The sequence below is a fragment of the Myxocyprinus asiaticus genome, chromosome 13 (assembly GCF_019703515.2).
Source record: "Myxocyprinus asiaticus isolate MX2 ecotype Aquarium Trade chromosome 13, UBuf_Myxa_2, whole genome shotgun sequence".
NCBI lineage: Eukaryota > Metazoa > Chordata > Actinopteri > Cypriniformes > Catostomidae > Myxocyprinus > Myxocyprinus asiaticus.
The window spans coordinates 11,006,594-11,020,468 of record NC_059356.1 but is presented as its reverse complement, the minus strand read 5'-3'; the positions used below and the strand labels follow the sequence as shown (position 1 = coordinate 11,020,468).

At 36.5% G+C, this 13,875-nt stretch overlaps 1 protein-coding gene and 1 long non-coding RNA gene across 3 annotated transcripts; one reads left to right on the top strand and one right to left on the bottom strand.

The window, feature by feature from the left end:
* Window positions 1-163: 163 nt before the first annotated feature.
* On the bottom strand, window positions 164-7,180 carry LOC127449797 (ADP-ribosylation factor-like protein 16). 2 transcript variants are annotated; one of them, XM_051713349.1, is made up of 5 exons: window positions 7,025-7,180; window positions 6,802-6,857; window positions 4,758-4,874; window positions 1,522-1,637; window positions 164-1,019 (listed from the first exon to the last, which is right to left on the bottom strand). In XM_051713349.1, the coding sequence occupies exons 1-5, from the start codon at window positions 7,083-7,085 to the stop codon at window positions 851-853; spliced, it is 519 nt and encodes a 172-aa protein (XP_051569309.1). In that variant the 5' UTR covers window positions 7,086-7,180; the 3' UTR covers window positions 164-850. The 2 variants fall into 2 exon arrangements, with proteins under 2 accessions (XP_051569309.1, XP_051569310.1); XM_051713350.1 differs by having other exon boundaries at window positions 6,725-6,857; window positions 7,025-7,117.
* Window positions 7,181-7,224: 44 nt separating this feature from the next.
* LOC127449798 (uncharacterized) lies at window positions 7,225-12,554 on the top strand. The gene is made up of 4 exons (XR_007898804.1): window positions 7,225-8,248; window positions 8,355-8,474; window positions 9,188-9,290; window positions 11,035-12,554. It is a non-coding gene; the product is annotated as an uncharacterized LOC127449798 (long non-coding RNA).
* The last annotated feature ends 1,321 nt before the right edge of the window (window positions 12,555-13,875 follow it).

Genomic DNA, 13,875 nt, shown 5'->3' with positions numbered 1-13,875 from the left:
GTTTTTGAATAAATCTGTTTAGTGAATTAATTGTTCTAGTTCACTTCCATTGTTTTGGTGTTGAACAACTCGATCAACCAATCAGTTGAGTCAATGACTGAATGACATCGCTCATAATATAAAAGACACTCATTTGTCTCCACCTATTGGCATAAACATGCAATTTCCAGAAATGGCCACTGAACAAATCAGGGAAAGATATCAAAATGAACAGTCATTTGAAAATTATTTTATTTGAATAAGCCATGAACACAGAAAAGCTGAGTGATAAAACAAAATAGAGAAGCATCCCAGTGCTGTTGAACGGTTTATCAGGATTGTTTTGTTATTGCTAAGAGATTCTTCAAATTGTTAATAATTTGAATAACATATTAATTTATTATGTTATAATAAGATGCATAATATCTTATAATAACTTGTATAAGATATTTTGAAGAACATCTGAGCTGCTTAATTGCATACAATAATTACATACTGTACTATTATCATGGGCTGTCAAGCAGACTTAAATTTCACTTAAATATTGTATGGCTTCACAAATCTTGAAAATAATATTCTTAATGTCATTTGATTAAATTATTACAGAATTATAATTTTTGGTGAAGTATCACTTTTAAGTCATAGGGACCCTCCCTGTATGTGACTAAATAATTTTGTTAGAAATCAACCACATCACCTTCTTCCACATTTCAAAACTGTTGCTCAAAAGAATGTGTGTTTGCACAACACAAGTGGGACTCTACATAGCGGGCTGAGTGGAAATCACTATTAGATCTTCACATCACATTTGTCAGTGTATACCATGTTCTGTGATATAACATTGGCCAGCAGTTCTCAACATCCACATCTATCACGTGTCAGACCGGTTTGAAAAGAGCCAGTTGAGCACATCCTGAAGACCCTGGCCAGAACGTGCACTGATCTCTAATGTTGTGATAGACTGAGGTGCAGTTCTAATGATGTCATCCATTCTGAACAATGATTTCAGCTCCACAAGAGACATGGTGCATGGCAGATCCCTAAAGGTGAGGAATAATACCAGGAAATAAAGTTAGTGTGACATCAATATCAAAATAAATAGAATATGTTGTATAAATATGAGTACTGAGTACAAATAATATTTGGGTAGTTGACGCATAACGTGACCATGTACTCTTAATTTTTTCCGGAGCTGTATAGACTTTTTCAATCGGGAATGACTTTTGGTTCAGTGACTCACTCAAAACAAATAAAATATACTAATTTATTGCCACCTACTGGGGCAAAGGCATAATTTGCAGAAATGTTCACTTAAAATAAATAAATAAAAAAATAAAAAATAAAAAAAATCGGTGAACAATTCTGTACTAATATTTTTGGTGAACGGATTCAGAAGTTGACAAGTCACTAAGATTAATCAAAATCCCCACCACTAGTATGTATTAAGCTGACTGTGTAGAGTGACAAGCTTCAGTCTTGTAGTGTGCGTATGGCTTTGGTATTCCACTCTGAACATAGCAGTAGCGTATTAATTAAACTGACCTTTTGTTGAAAAGTACAAGTACAGCAGCAGCTTGAAGTGGCTCAGCAGAGAGTACAGACAGCATCTGAACGCACGAGGAGGAAATCTGGGAGATGTTTGCACAATCCACCATAAACTAAAATGCAGAAAGAACAAATAAATATAAATCTTAATGGGCAACAAGATTATTTAGTGAATGTACACGCATTATTTGCAAGTACTGCAAGGATTCTACCTCCGCCATCGAGCAAGGTCAAATCAGTCAAAAGTTTGGACACTTACTTATTCTATACTATTAATATTCCTCACATTTTAGTGTAGCCAAGTGGAGAAATTTCATGTAATTTAACTCATCATAAATTGGACGTGACCCCTTCAAGAACCAGAGTTTTGCGACACCCGCTTTCAGGCACTCTCTCACTGGAGTTGGAGACGTGAGAGCATGCGTTGTGCAGGAGAGCTCCCGGTTTTGTTCATCGTTTGAGAAATACTTGGGTAAATATCAAATTTTACACAAAATGCTTATAAATTGCATTAAATATGTGTTCAGAAGAGGCGTATGTTAAAATTGAGTGTTTGTTATGGATCATATTTGAAGGATGCATACCACGTTTTGGTGCACATGCAAGGACTGGGTATATCAATTTAGAATTAATCATATCTTATTTAATGATTTATAGTCCAAAGTGTTTTCTAATTAAGTGAACATGTTGTAACACACTCAATGGAAAGGAGGCGGCGAGAACTGGCTTAACAATATAAATAATATTTTAATAATCAACTTAAACCAAAAAGACAAACACACGCAGGTGCCGGACAGCTGTCTGTAACTCTCTCTCTCTCGCACTGCCGTCTCAGGTCGGCCTTATCCCTCTCAGGCTTAATCAACCTTATCCCTCCGCCCTGCCACACGTGTAATGAGAATATTATTGTTTAAAGGGATAGTTCACTCAAAAATTAAATTGATCTCATTATTTACTCGCCCTCAGGTGTGTATGCCTTTTTCCCCCACCAGAACACATTTGAAGAAAAATTTAAAAATATCTCAGCTCAGTAGGTCCTTAAAATGCAAGTGAATGGAGATTTCTCTTTTGAAGCTCCAAAAATCACAGACAGTCAACATAAACATTATTCATATGACACCAGTGGTTAAAGCATGATTTAGAAGCATGATTTAGAGTTAAAAATAGTACTTAAATGTTTATCTTTATCGCACCAAAAGCGATCGTATAACTTTAGAATACATTAACCACTGGAGTCGTATGGATGACATTTATGCTGACTGTCTGTGATTTTTGTCTTATGTCTGTGACAAAAATCCAGTACTTCAGAATCAGAATAAGCTTTATTGCCAAGAATGCTAATTTGTCTTGGTGACAGAAGCTTCCAGTGCACAAACAATACAACAACAAGACAGAGATAATAATAATAAAAAGATAGAATAAAAACAAAAGTGAATAGAAAATATAAGTATAAAGAGTTTTAAAATTACATTTTAAAATACTCAATCAGATTAAAGTTACTTTTTTGGATTACATGATTATATATTAATCAAAGGCACTAAACTGCTCATAATTTATTGATACCTCTAATTCTTCTTCTTTTGCATTAGTGTGGTAAAGTTTAGTTTAACAAATTGCTTTTGTACTTGGCTGTACATGAATGCACTTTTGTGACAACTTGAGACTTTTTTTGTGATGTTGATTCACAAATATAACTGATCTGTTACCACACATGGATGGTGTTTGTATGCCAAAATTGCTGGAGTAAGAACATTTTAAGAGCATTTTTTATTTCATTCAGAAACACAAACACACACACACAAACAAACAAACAAACTCATATCAATTCACATTTTTGAACCATTATTCAAATTGTTACTTTTTTACTTTACATTTAAAGGTGCTATATGTAATATTTTTACTGTACTAAATCATAAAATTACCATAATATGTCATTAGAGGATTAGGAAACATGCTAAGTTGAAATACTGGCTTCTCCGATAACAATACTACAGCGAGTATATTCTTTGAAGTTTCCATTCCAGGCTGGAATTTCTGTTTATGTTTTGGCCTGTGTGATCTGCCCACTGCCCACTCACCAATAGTATTTCGACACCGCCGGGTTGCAAGATTTGAACAAGTTTGCTGGCAAACAACACTGCGTGCTGCAGCCATGGAACTGGATCAAAGATAACAGATTCCACCCGACCTAAAAAGCCTCGCCATCCGTCTAAAAACCACCATGACCAGAGGCGTAGTAAAACAAGGATAAATATTGGAGATGCCTTTGAAAGATGGAGACAGCTTAAAGCCCAGAAATCCTTTAAAACGGATGCGGAGTTGGCTAATTTGATTGTGTCAACATTCTGGCAACCCACATGAACTTCGAGTCTGGGGCGGGGTAGACAACTCTCCAATATTTTAAATTTGGACTGCAGTACCCATTTCAAACGCTTGTTGTCAATCTTACATATAGCACCTTTAAGCAACACTGTAAAAATGGTACAAGCCTGTCCTACTCAAATGCATGTGGCATTAAATTAACAAGAATTTGGTCAGAGGTAATCCGAAAGCAATCAGATTACACTCATCAAGAACTTTATTAAAAACTCTATGATCCTAATAAAGTGCCCGACGTGGTCTTCTGCTGTTGTAGCCAATCCGCCTCAAGGTTCGATGTGTTGTGAATTCTGATTTGCTAATCTGCTCACTACAATTGTACAGAGGGGTTATCTGAGTTACCGTAGCCTTTCTGTCAGCTCGAACCAGTCTGACCATTCTCTGTTGACATCTCTCATCAACAAGACGTTTTTGTCCACAGGACTGCCGCTTAGTGGTTTTTCACACCATTATCTTTACACTCGAGACTATTGTGTGTGAAAATCCCAGGAGATCAGCAGTTACAGAAATACATCTGGCACCAACAATCATGCCATGATCCAAATCACTGAGATCACATTTTTCCCCCATTCTGATGGTTGATGTGAACATTAACTGAAGTTTCTGACCCATATATGCATGATTTTATTAATTACACTGCTGTCATATCATTGGCTGATTAGATAATTGCATGAATAAGTAGATGTACAGGTGTACCTAATAAAGTGCTCGGTGAGAGTAGATTACCTTAAAATAATGTAATCCAAAAATTGTTTCTGACTATAATTGAACTCATGTCATTTATAATCAGTACCAGATTACAATTCAGAAGAAATTTACCCAGCAATGTTGATAGATCAGTGGTTGATACTCACAATAACGGATGTGCAATCCAAGTAGTATTTGGGCCAAATGGGCCCCATACAGCCTCCCAACTCTCGTACAGTTATCTTCTTCCTCCGAAATGTGAGGTCTGTGAGGTTGGTGCCAACCTGAATAAAAGATATTTCAAACACAATATTAATAAACATCTTTACAACAAGGGACAGCATGAGGGTCATTCAACTAAACGGGTGCAATTTGTGTACCTCAAGTAAATACACTATATTGCCAAAAGTATTCGCTCACCCATCCAAATAATTGAATTCAGGTGTTCCAATCACTTCCATGGCCACAGGTGTATAAAATGAAGCACCTAGGCATGCAGACTGCTTCTACAAACATTTGTGAAAGAATGGGCTGCTCTCAGGAGCTCAGTGAATTCCAGCGTGGTACTGTGATAGGATGCCACCTGTGCAACAAGTCCAGTCGTGAAATTTCCTCGCTACTAAATATTCCACAGTCAACTGTCAGTGGTATTATAACAAAGTGGAAGCGATTAGGAATGACAGCAACTCAGCCACGAAGTGGTAGGCCACGTAAAATGACAGAGCGGGGTCAGCGGATGCTGAGGCGTATAGTGCGCAGAGGTCGCCAACTTTCTTTAGAGTCAATCGCTACAGACCTCCAAAGTTCATGTGGCCTTCAGATTAGCTCAAGAACAGTGCGTAGAGAGCTTCATGGAATGGGTTTCCATGGCTGAGCAGCTGCATCCAAGCCATACATCACCAAGTGCAATGCAAAGCGTCGGATGCAGTGGTGTAAAGCACGCCACCACTGGACTCTAGAGCAGTGGAGACGCGTTCTCTGGAGTGACGAATCACGCTTCTCCATCTGGCAATCTGATGGACGAGTCTGGGTTTGGCGGTTGCCAGGAGAACGGTACTTGTCTGACTGCATTGTGCCAACTGTGAAGTTTGGTGGAGGGGGATTATGGTGTGGGGTTGTTTTTCAGGAGCTGGGCTTGGCCCCTTATTTCCAGTGAAAGGAACTCTGAATGCTTCAGCATACCAAGAGATTTTGGACAATTCCATGCTCCCAACTTTGTGGGAACAGTTTGGGGATGGCCCCTTCCTGTTCCAACATGACTGCGCACCAGTGCACAAAGCAAGGTCCATAAAGACATGGATGAGCGAGTTTGGTGTGGAAGAACTTGACTGGCCTGCACAGAGTCCTGACCTCAACCCGATAGAGCACCTTTGGGATGAATTAGAGCGAAGACTGCGAGCCAGGCCTTCTCGTCCAACATCAGTGTCTGACCTCACAAATGCGCTTCTGGAAGAATGGTCAAAAATTCCCATAAACACACTCCTAAACCTTGTGGAAAGCCTTCCCAGAAGAGTTGAAGCTGTTATAGCTGCAAAGGGTGGGCCGACGTCATATTAAATCCTATGGATTAAGAATGGGATGTCACTTAAGTTCATATGCGTCTAAAGGCAGATGAGCGAATACTTTTGGCAATATAGTGTATGTGTAAAAAAAAAAAAAAAAAAAAAAAAAAAGAATTAATGAATAGCTTTTATAGACATTTTTATAGAAATAGTGTTGCAATAGCCATTGTTCTAATCACATCAACAACGTGTTGATTAAAATGTACTGATAAAAAAAAAAAAAAAAAGCTAGCATTTTCTCTCAATTTTATATTTGTGCATGTTGCGTTCACAGTTTTTCGTCAACCCTGTTACAAACATATTTTCCTTCTAAAATGAATTAACTATTGCATAAATTAAAAAGAAATTCCATAATGACATCACGTGTTCAAAAACAAGTTAAAATCTCCTATTTGATCACCTTTTTTATGTTTGTCAGTAGGGAATAATCAACCCTGTTACCGTGATGTTGTATGGGAAACAACTGAAAAGTGACGTCAACCTGACACCACTAATGAGGCACTTATTCCCCAACACGTATTAAAATTAATTAATTTATACTGAAATGGCACAATGCATTTATTAACACTTACCTTTGCATTATTTATCTGATTCATTTTTTAAATCTTACGAACATGTTAATTTAATTTGGACCGGCAGCGCATCTCACCGTTGGCAGCGTGACGGGCGCTTCACCCAAATCTGCAGAGTCGACCTGACACAACTGTTAGTCCAGATTAAGAAGTCATATTCATAAAAACAATTACACATGGTTATTAACAGTTTAAAATAAATCCCTGCAGCTCAAAGTGTAAACTATTTTAAGGAAGTATCAGACAGTTAACGAAGCACAGCATGTTGGCGATCTAGTGTAAACAACTGGTGAAGGATATTCTGAAGTCGCTTCAGTAAAAGCGTTTTTCCAACTCCTGTTGCGCCGAGCAATAAGCACATGATCTCTAACAGTGAGCCTGATGATGCTGTTTTAAGATGAGAGGCTTTGACATGAGCAGAGTTCCTGTATCCTCATGGCAACGATGCTTTCAAAGTAAAAGTCTTTTTCTTTTGGTGCATTCCCGCCACCTACAGACAACCGCGACACCTTCTTCTTCTCCGGACTTTCATCTTCTCACGACAATATTTCCGGCCAGTTTAACTTGTACATTTCAGGAACTGTATCGATAGTGAAAAGACTCCGTAATGGTGACTTTTGCTCCCCTTTCTCCTCAAATAACGTTTCTTTCCACTCTATTGTCTACCACCCCTTGTGAAGCATTGTTGATTTGTGTGACATTTAATTTATGGTATGTTTTATTCTTATTATATATTCTTTTATGTAGCCTTTAACCCAGCGGGCACCTTGATATCGATTTTACGTCAAATATTAGTCAAGACTTGATCAACATGCTGTATAACATCATTTTAAATTCAGTTTGGACGGCAATTTCTTCCAGTGGTAATTGGGTGAAAATAGGAAGTTAATCCCACACTGAAATTGGTTTAATGTATATGTAGGCCAATATGTTTGACGTTCAATTTACTTCAAATCAATATGTGATTTTAGACGTCAAATTGACATCAATGATTAGTATGTTGAATTGGGATTTATATATATTTATGGCGTAATATATATGTATTAACAACTTTACCATACATTATTACATCTTTATTCATACACTTCAAGGAAAACACAATTTGATAAATAAATTAAATACAACAGCCAACAAATAAATGTAATTACACGCATTTATTTTCTTTTAAAACAAATCGTCTTTCCCTATAGTTGCTATGTTACCACGTTGAAACAATTACTATTGGCTGTCTCGTCGTGTTGCTTTGAGAATGATTGGTTAATCTGACTGTCATTCAGGAAACTAGCCAATGAGAACTGTTCGCGCCTCTCACCGGTCATGTTTGAAAACACGTCTGTTTGAGTGGGCGTGCTGATCCGCACTGCTACTCGCCACGGTCCTCTAGTAGTGGCTGTTATCTGCATTATTTTACGTCTTCCTGCTAAATGCTTATTTTGAGCGAATTTGAGTTGTTGGATGTCAACCGAGAACAAAAACATGGAATATGGTCACAGAGGAAGACATAGACAGGAGCTGTTTGGTCACGTAAGTGAAAATATGGCGATATCATGTAAGAAAACATTTTCCCTGTTATTTTCTGTATTAACCTAATGTAACGTTATGTTTTGTTTTCATACCCTTATTTATGTAGGCCAGAATAAAAATGGGGAAAGCAGAGGAGACGTTTGAAAGTTGTAAAATCTGCCGGAGTATAATTATGCCCATTAAGAGTTTCACCAGCAGGTAACGGACATATCGCAACCTGCAGAAGGTAAATACCTCTGTATGTGTATATTTACTTCATCAAGATGTCGTGTGTTAAAGTGAGATGCTAATTGAGATATTAGTACATATTTCATTGTAGTAGTAGCAGCAGCAGCCATTGTTGCTGTGTGTTGCTAGTATGTGTTAATGTTGTCAGCTACTTTAAAGTTCAAACGAACTCGTTATGAATTTGAGAGGTAAAGTAACGTTAATGTTTACTTGATTGTGTTATAACGAGAGCAGTTTTGGTGAGTGGTGACATTGTTACCACCTTCCTTCTGTTTTAAGCCAGTAATTAAGTAAATCTGTCAATTCACTGAAAAGTTTGAATGTAGTTTAACTTACATTTATGATCGCATCGTGTGTGTGTGTGTGAGAGAGACAACAAACATTGTGTATACTGTTCGAAAATAAATGTACATAGTTGGCAACCATTGCCACCATGTACAATGACTGGTGGTATGGCAAGTTGACAGTCACTTAATTTGTAAACAGATTACAGCACAACTACAATAGGCATACACATCTGACTGTTGAGGAGTACTGTTGTATTTATTGGACCAGGAAAAAAATATATGTATATCAAAGGTGTGGTGTGCAGTTACTGATCTCTCAACAGAATGGAAGTTATTAATTAATGTCCAATATTCCAAGGTAATAGCTGTGAGATACAGTATAATTGACAATATTCTTCACTGTGTCCAACTGTACTTCACACAGCAAATGACCACAGCAGTGCATCACCTGTGAGATCATGAGAAGGCTGAAGAACCAGGAGTGACAATCACCAGATGGTGGGGAACAGAATTAAACCCAGGGACAGGTAAGAAAACAGAGGCAAGACATATAGAGATTGGATTTGTTCTTACTAATTGAAACCAAGCTACAATTTCAATTAATTTTCATTTATATAGCACCATCTCATACAAAAGTAGTTCAATGTGCTTTACATAAAAACAAAGTAAAACAGCTAAAATTTTATTATAAACAGAAACATTCATGCATACATTCACATAAATACACATACAAGCATACAGTGCATTCAGAAAGTATTCAGACCCCTTCATTTTTTCCACATTTTGTTATACTGCAGCCTTATGCTAAACATTTTTACATTATTATTTTTTTCACACTTCTTACACTTCATACCCCTTAATGACTAACAAAAAAGAGATTTGTAGTAACTTTATTAAAAAGAAAAAACTGAAATATCACACTGAGATAAGTATTCAGGCACTTTGCTATGACACTTGAAATTGAGCTCAGGTGCATCCCATTTCTCTGGATCATCTTTGAGATGTTTCTACACTTTGATTGGAGTCCACCTGTGGCAAATTTAATTAATTGGACATTATTTGAAAAGGCACACATCTGTCTATATAAAGTTTTACAGCTGAAAATGCATATCAGAGCAAAAACCAAGCCATGAGGTCAAAGGAACTGTCTGCAGAGCTCAGAGAGAGGATTGTGTCAAGGCACAGATCTGGGGAAGGCTACAAAAAATTCTGCTGCATTGAAGGTTCCCAAGAGCACAGTGGCCTCCATAATTCTTTTTTATTTTATTTTTTATTTTCTCCACTTTTTCTCCCCAATTTGGAGTGCCCAATGCGCTCTAAGTCTTCGTGGTAGCATAGTTACTCGCCTCAATCCGTGTGGCGGAGGACGAATCTCAGTTGCCTCCGTGTCTGAGACCATCAATCCATGCATCTTATCACGTGGCTTGTTGAGTGCATTACCGCGGAGACATAGCGCGTGAGGAGGCTTCACGCTATTCTCCACGGTATCCACGCATAACTCACCACACGCCCCTCCGAGAGCGAGAACCACATTATAACAACCACGAGGAGGTTACCCCATGTGACTCTACCCTCCCTAGCAACTGGGCCAATATGGTTGCTTAGGAGACCTGGCTGGAGTCACTCAGCACGCCCTGGGATTCGAACTCACGACTCCAGGGGGTGGTAGTCAGCGTCAATACTCGCTGAGGTACCCAGGCCCCATTTTTTTTTTTTTATTTTTTTTTTTTTTTATAAATAAATTTGCAAAGTTATCACAAATCTGTGTGTTTGCTTTGTCATTATGGGGTATGGAGTCTGGTCATTCCCACAAAATTATCCAGGAAGTAGCTCTGCAATCCGATGGCCACTGTAATATGCATTCTGGGTAAAACCTTTAACTTGGACACTTTTAAACTTCAAAATATGGACATTTGATAGCTGAATTAAAATAGACTTGATAAAACACTTGACATAACATGGTACCAATGGATGATAAAACTATCAGACAGGTAGCCGTGTGAGTAAATTATGATCTGGACAAGTCATTGTCATGTCCATCAATGCAAATTAGCAGGTTATAAAAAAATAAAATAACAAATTTTCTGTTTGTTTTACAAATTTTTCCTTTAACTACACAGAAATATGTACTTGTCTTGGAGAGATGTTATATTTGTCCCAAATCTGTTATGTACTGTATGTGTAGCTGCCTGTTTCTTTGAGCAATTTTTACATTCCCATTTCCAACACTGATAAGTGCTAATCATAAGAAACTTGCTTACATTTTTTTAGATCAAGCATTGGAACAAGGTTTACGGGGGAGAACAGACACCCAACAGAGAGACAAGTCCATCACTAGTATGTATCAACTGTAGTACTATGTAAAATAAGATATTAGTCATCATCATCATCAATCCTTTATTTAATATTCAGGAGAACATTAAGGGAAAGACCCTCATGACCCTCAGACATGTTATAACAGGGTAAATGCAGCTACAGTTTGGTGGTTGGTTTGATTTTGGTGTACCAATTGTCAATATTTTTTTAACTACAACTGTGTTTACCTTGCTATGATACATATGTGAAAAGTGTCCATTGTTGTGAATCCATGTCTTCCTTCTTTTGGTGGTTCACATTTTTCTGACAGGGGTGCTAAGACATGCATTAGGTGCATAGTTAAATTGGCAAACATTTAATAACTAACACTCTCAAAGGTGACAGTACTCTATATTCACATTGCCAGATTGTCTCATAATGGCAAATGTTATTTGTATTTTTTTTGTGTTATGTTTTGATTTGACTTAATACACTGTATAGTTAGGATTCTGAATTAAAAGACAGTGTAATGTTTGTCTACATATATTAGAAATATACGGAGCCCCCAGTGGTCAGGAGAATTTTGTGGAAAAAAACACAAAACTGAATTGGAAAATACAAGCTAAAAAACAACAGACCACAACCCCCTCAGCTCAACAGCACAATTTGTTGCTTTCTCCACCTGTTTCAAAGGTGAAATCATGACCTCATGATAGTAACCCTAATAGACAAGATAGACACAGAGAAATGAAATTTTTAGATTTCAGTTCCTCCTGGGGGGCTCAGAAGAACAGTTTGTGAATAATTGGTTGATATTGTAAATCTGAATACATTAAAAAAAGTGTTTTGGAATCAATAGTGGTGTGTACTTTGTAATTAAGTTTCCAACTTTAATTGTAGATGTATCAGTTTATTTTGTATTTCTTCAGTATGTTTTCAGTTGCCGATATTTCACAGTAATCTTAAAGCTTATATTTTATGAGAATTTGAAGAAACCTTTCTACTGTTAATCAGTACAGTAAATTAAATATTAAATGTTGTATTTCATTTAAGGTTTGTACAATTAAATGTTGTATTCAGATTTTACTTTTACAGGTTTTAATCTAAACACAAACACTGCCAGTCAAGTTTGAGATGATTTTAAAATGTTTTATACAGTATTTTTAGAGACTTTTTATTTTGTCTTCCAAAATAAAACGGGTATTTTACAATCTTTAGCATGTGTTAACCCTTAATTGAAGGTGTTTGATCATAATAATTCAGGAAATACCTGTAAAATAACGGTGTTTCTCTGTAAAACCTTTAATTAAAATTTATGTAAATTTTTTGTTTTTGCACTTTATTTGAATAAGGATATTTTACTTTAATTTTACGGTTTTTGTTTGGCAGTCGTTGCTGCCAGTCATTTGACCGTTTTTTTTTTGTTTTTGTTTTTGTTTTTTTTTAACAGTGTAGTCCCTTCAGGGTATACAGAATCCAGTTTACATTTGTATTTTTGAATTGAAGCTTGATGAATAAAACTTTTCTTACATTTTATTACTTTTGTGTTGTTATTTTGTTGGTCGAGAATAGGACATCAGTGTGTGGATGTCAAATGGACGTCAAGTTTTTGACGTCAGTTTGATTTGCATATTTGACCTGTTTTTTGACGTCAATGTTTGATGTCAATTTGATGTCTTTTCAACATTGATTGCCCACTGGGAAGTGTAAAGAAGAATCAAGAATATATTTATTAACACTTAAGTTAACAAATATTTAGTGAAATGATTTATATATGAAGAATAGCTCATCAACACACACTATATGTGGGCAATTGCAGTGTTATGGATGTGACATTTTCACTGAAAATGTGAAATTTAACTTCATATATAAAGTACTCATTACCAGTATATCAAACAATTTTTATGTATAATCATAGAACCCTACAGATAGTAGATTGGGAAATGAACTTGCGTTACAGATGTGACAAAAAATGGACACGTGTTTTTGGGAGACCACACACACTTTGTAAAAACTCTGTGATTTGAAATGCACAATCCAGAAATAATAATAGCCACATAATGTAGGAGGGTTGGCACTCCAAAGAACATGTAATATTTATTTTGTATTCATTGTCATTTTTACATAAATGGGGAAAAACCAGCATTACGGATGTGACATCTCAGTTGTGAAAGCAGCACTTACATTATGAGGGGAAACCATCCAAAACACATTGAAATCTGCAGACTTCGACATCTGAGATATATTATGTTATAATACCCATCAAGTCTGCATGATGGATTAAAATAAGATTGAAATCGCCATTTTTCCATGGTATGGTTGACATTTTCGTGGAATTGCCCATGTGCAGTATAGTTTTAAATGACCGGAAAATGTGTTTTTGTCTTGAAATTCTGCTGCAAAATCTGGATGATTTCATTATATATAAAATGGATGAAATATAAACGTAATACCTTGAAAATATCTAGTTTTTAAAATTTTGTGCAATTTTAACAGCTATTGACCCGTTTATACAACTGAATTCATTTATTAGAAAATGATTAGACATTGAGTCAACATGAATTTTTGCAGAATGATCAGCTAAATTATATTTTTCATGTCTGAAGGAAGAATGTTAAAGCTGTTTAATGGAAGGATGAAATGGTTGGCTGAATTGTGATGACCCTCCTTTTTCAGAGTTGTCTGTATGAGTCTGATGTCATCATCTCTTCTTCTCATCATCTCTCCACTAAACACAAAGTGCTCATCACACAGACAAGATACTGATCATATTCTACACTCACCCCACTATCCTGTCATGTAAGTTGCACATTTCAC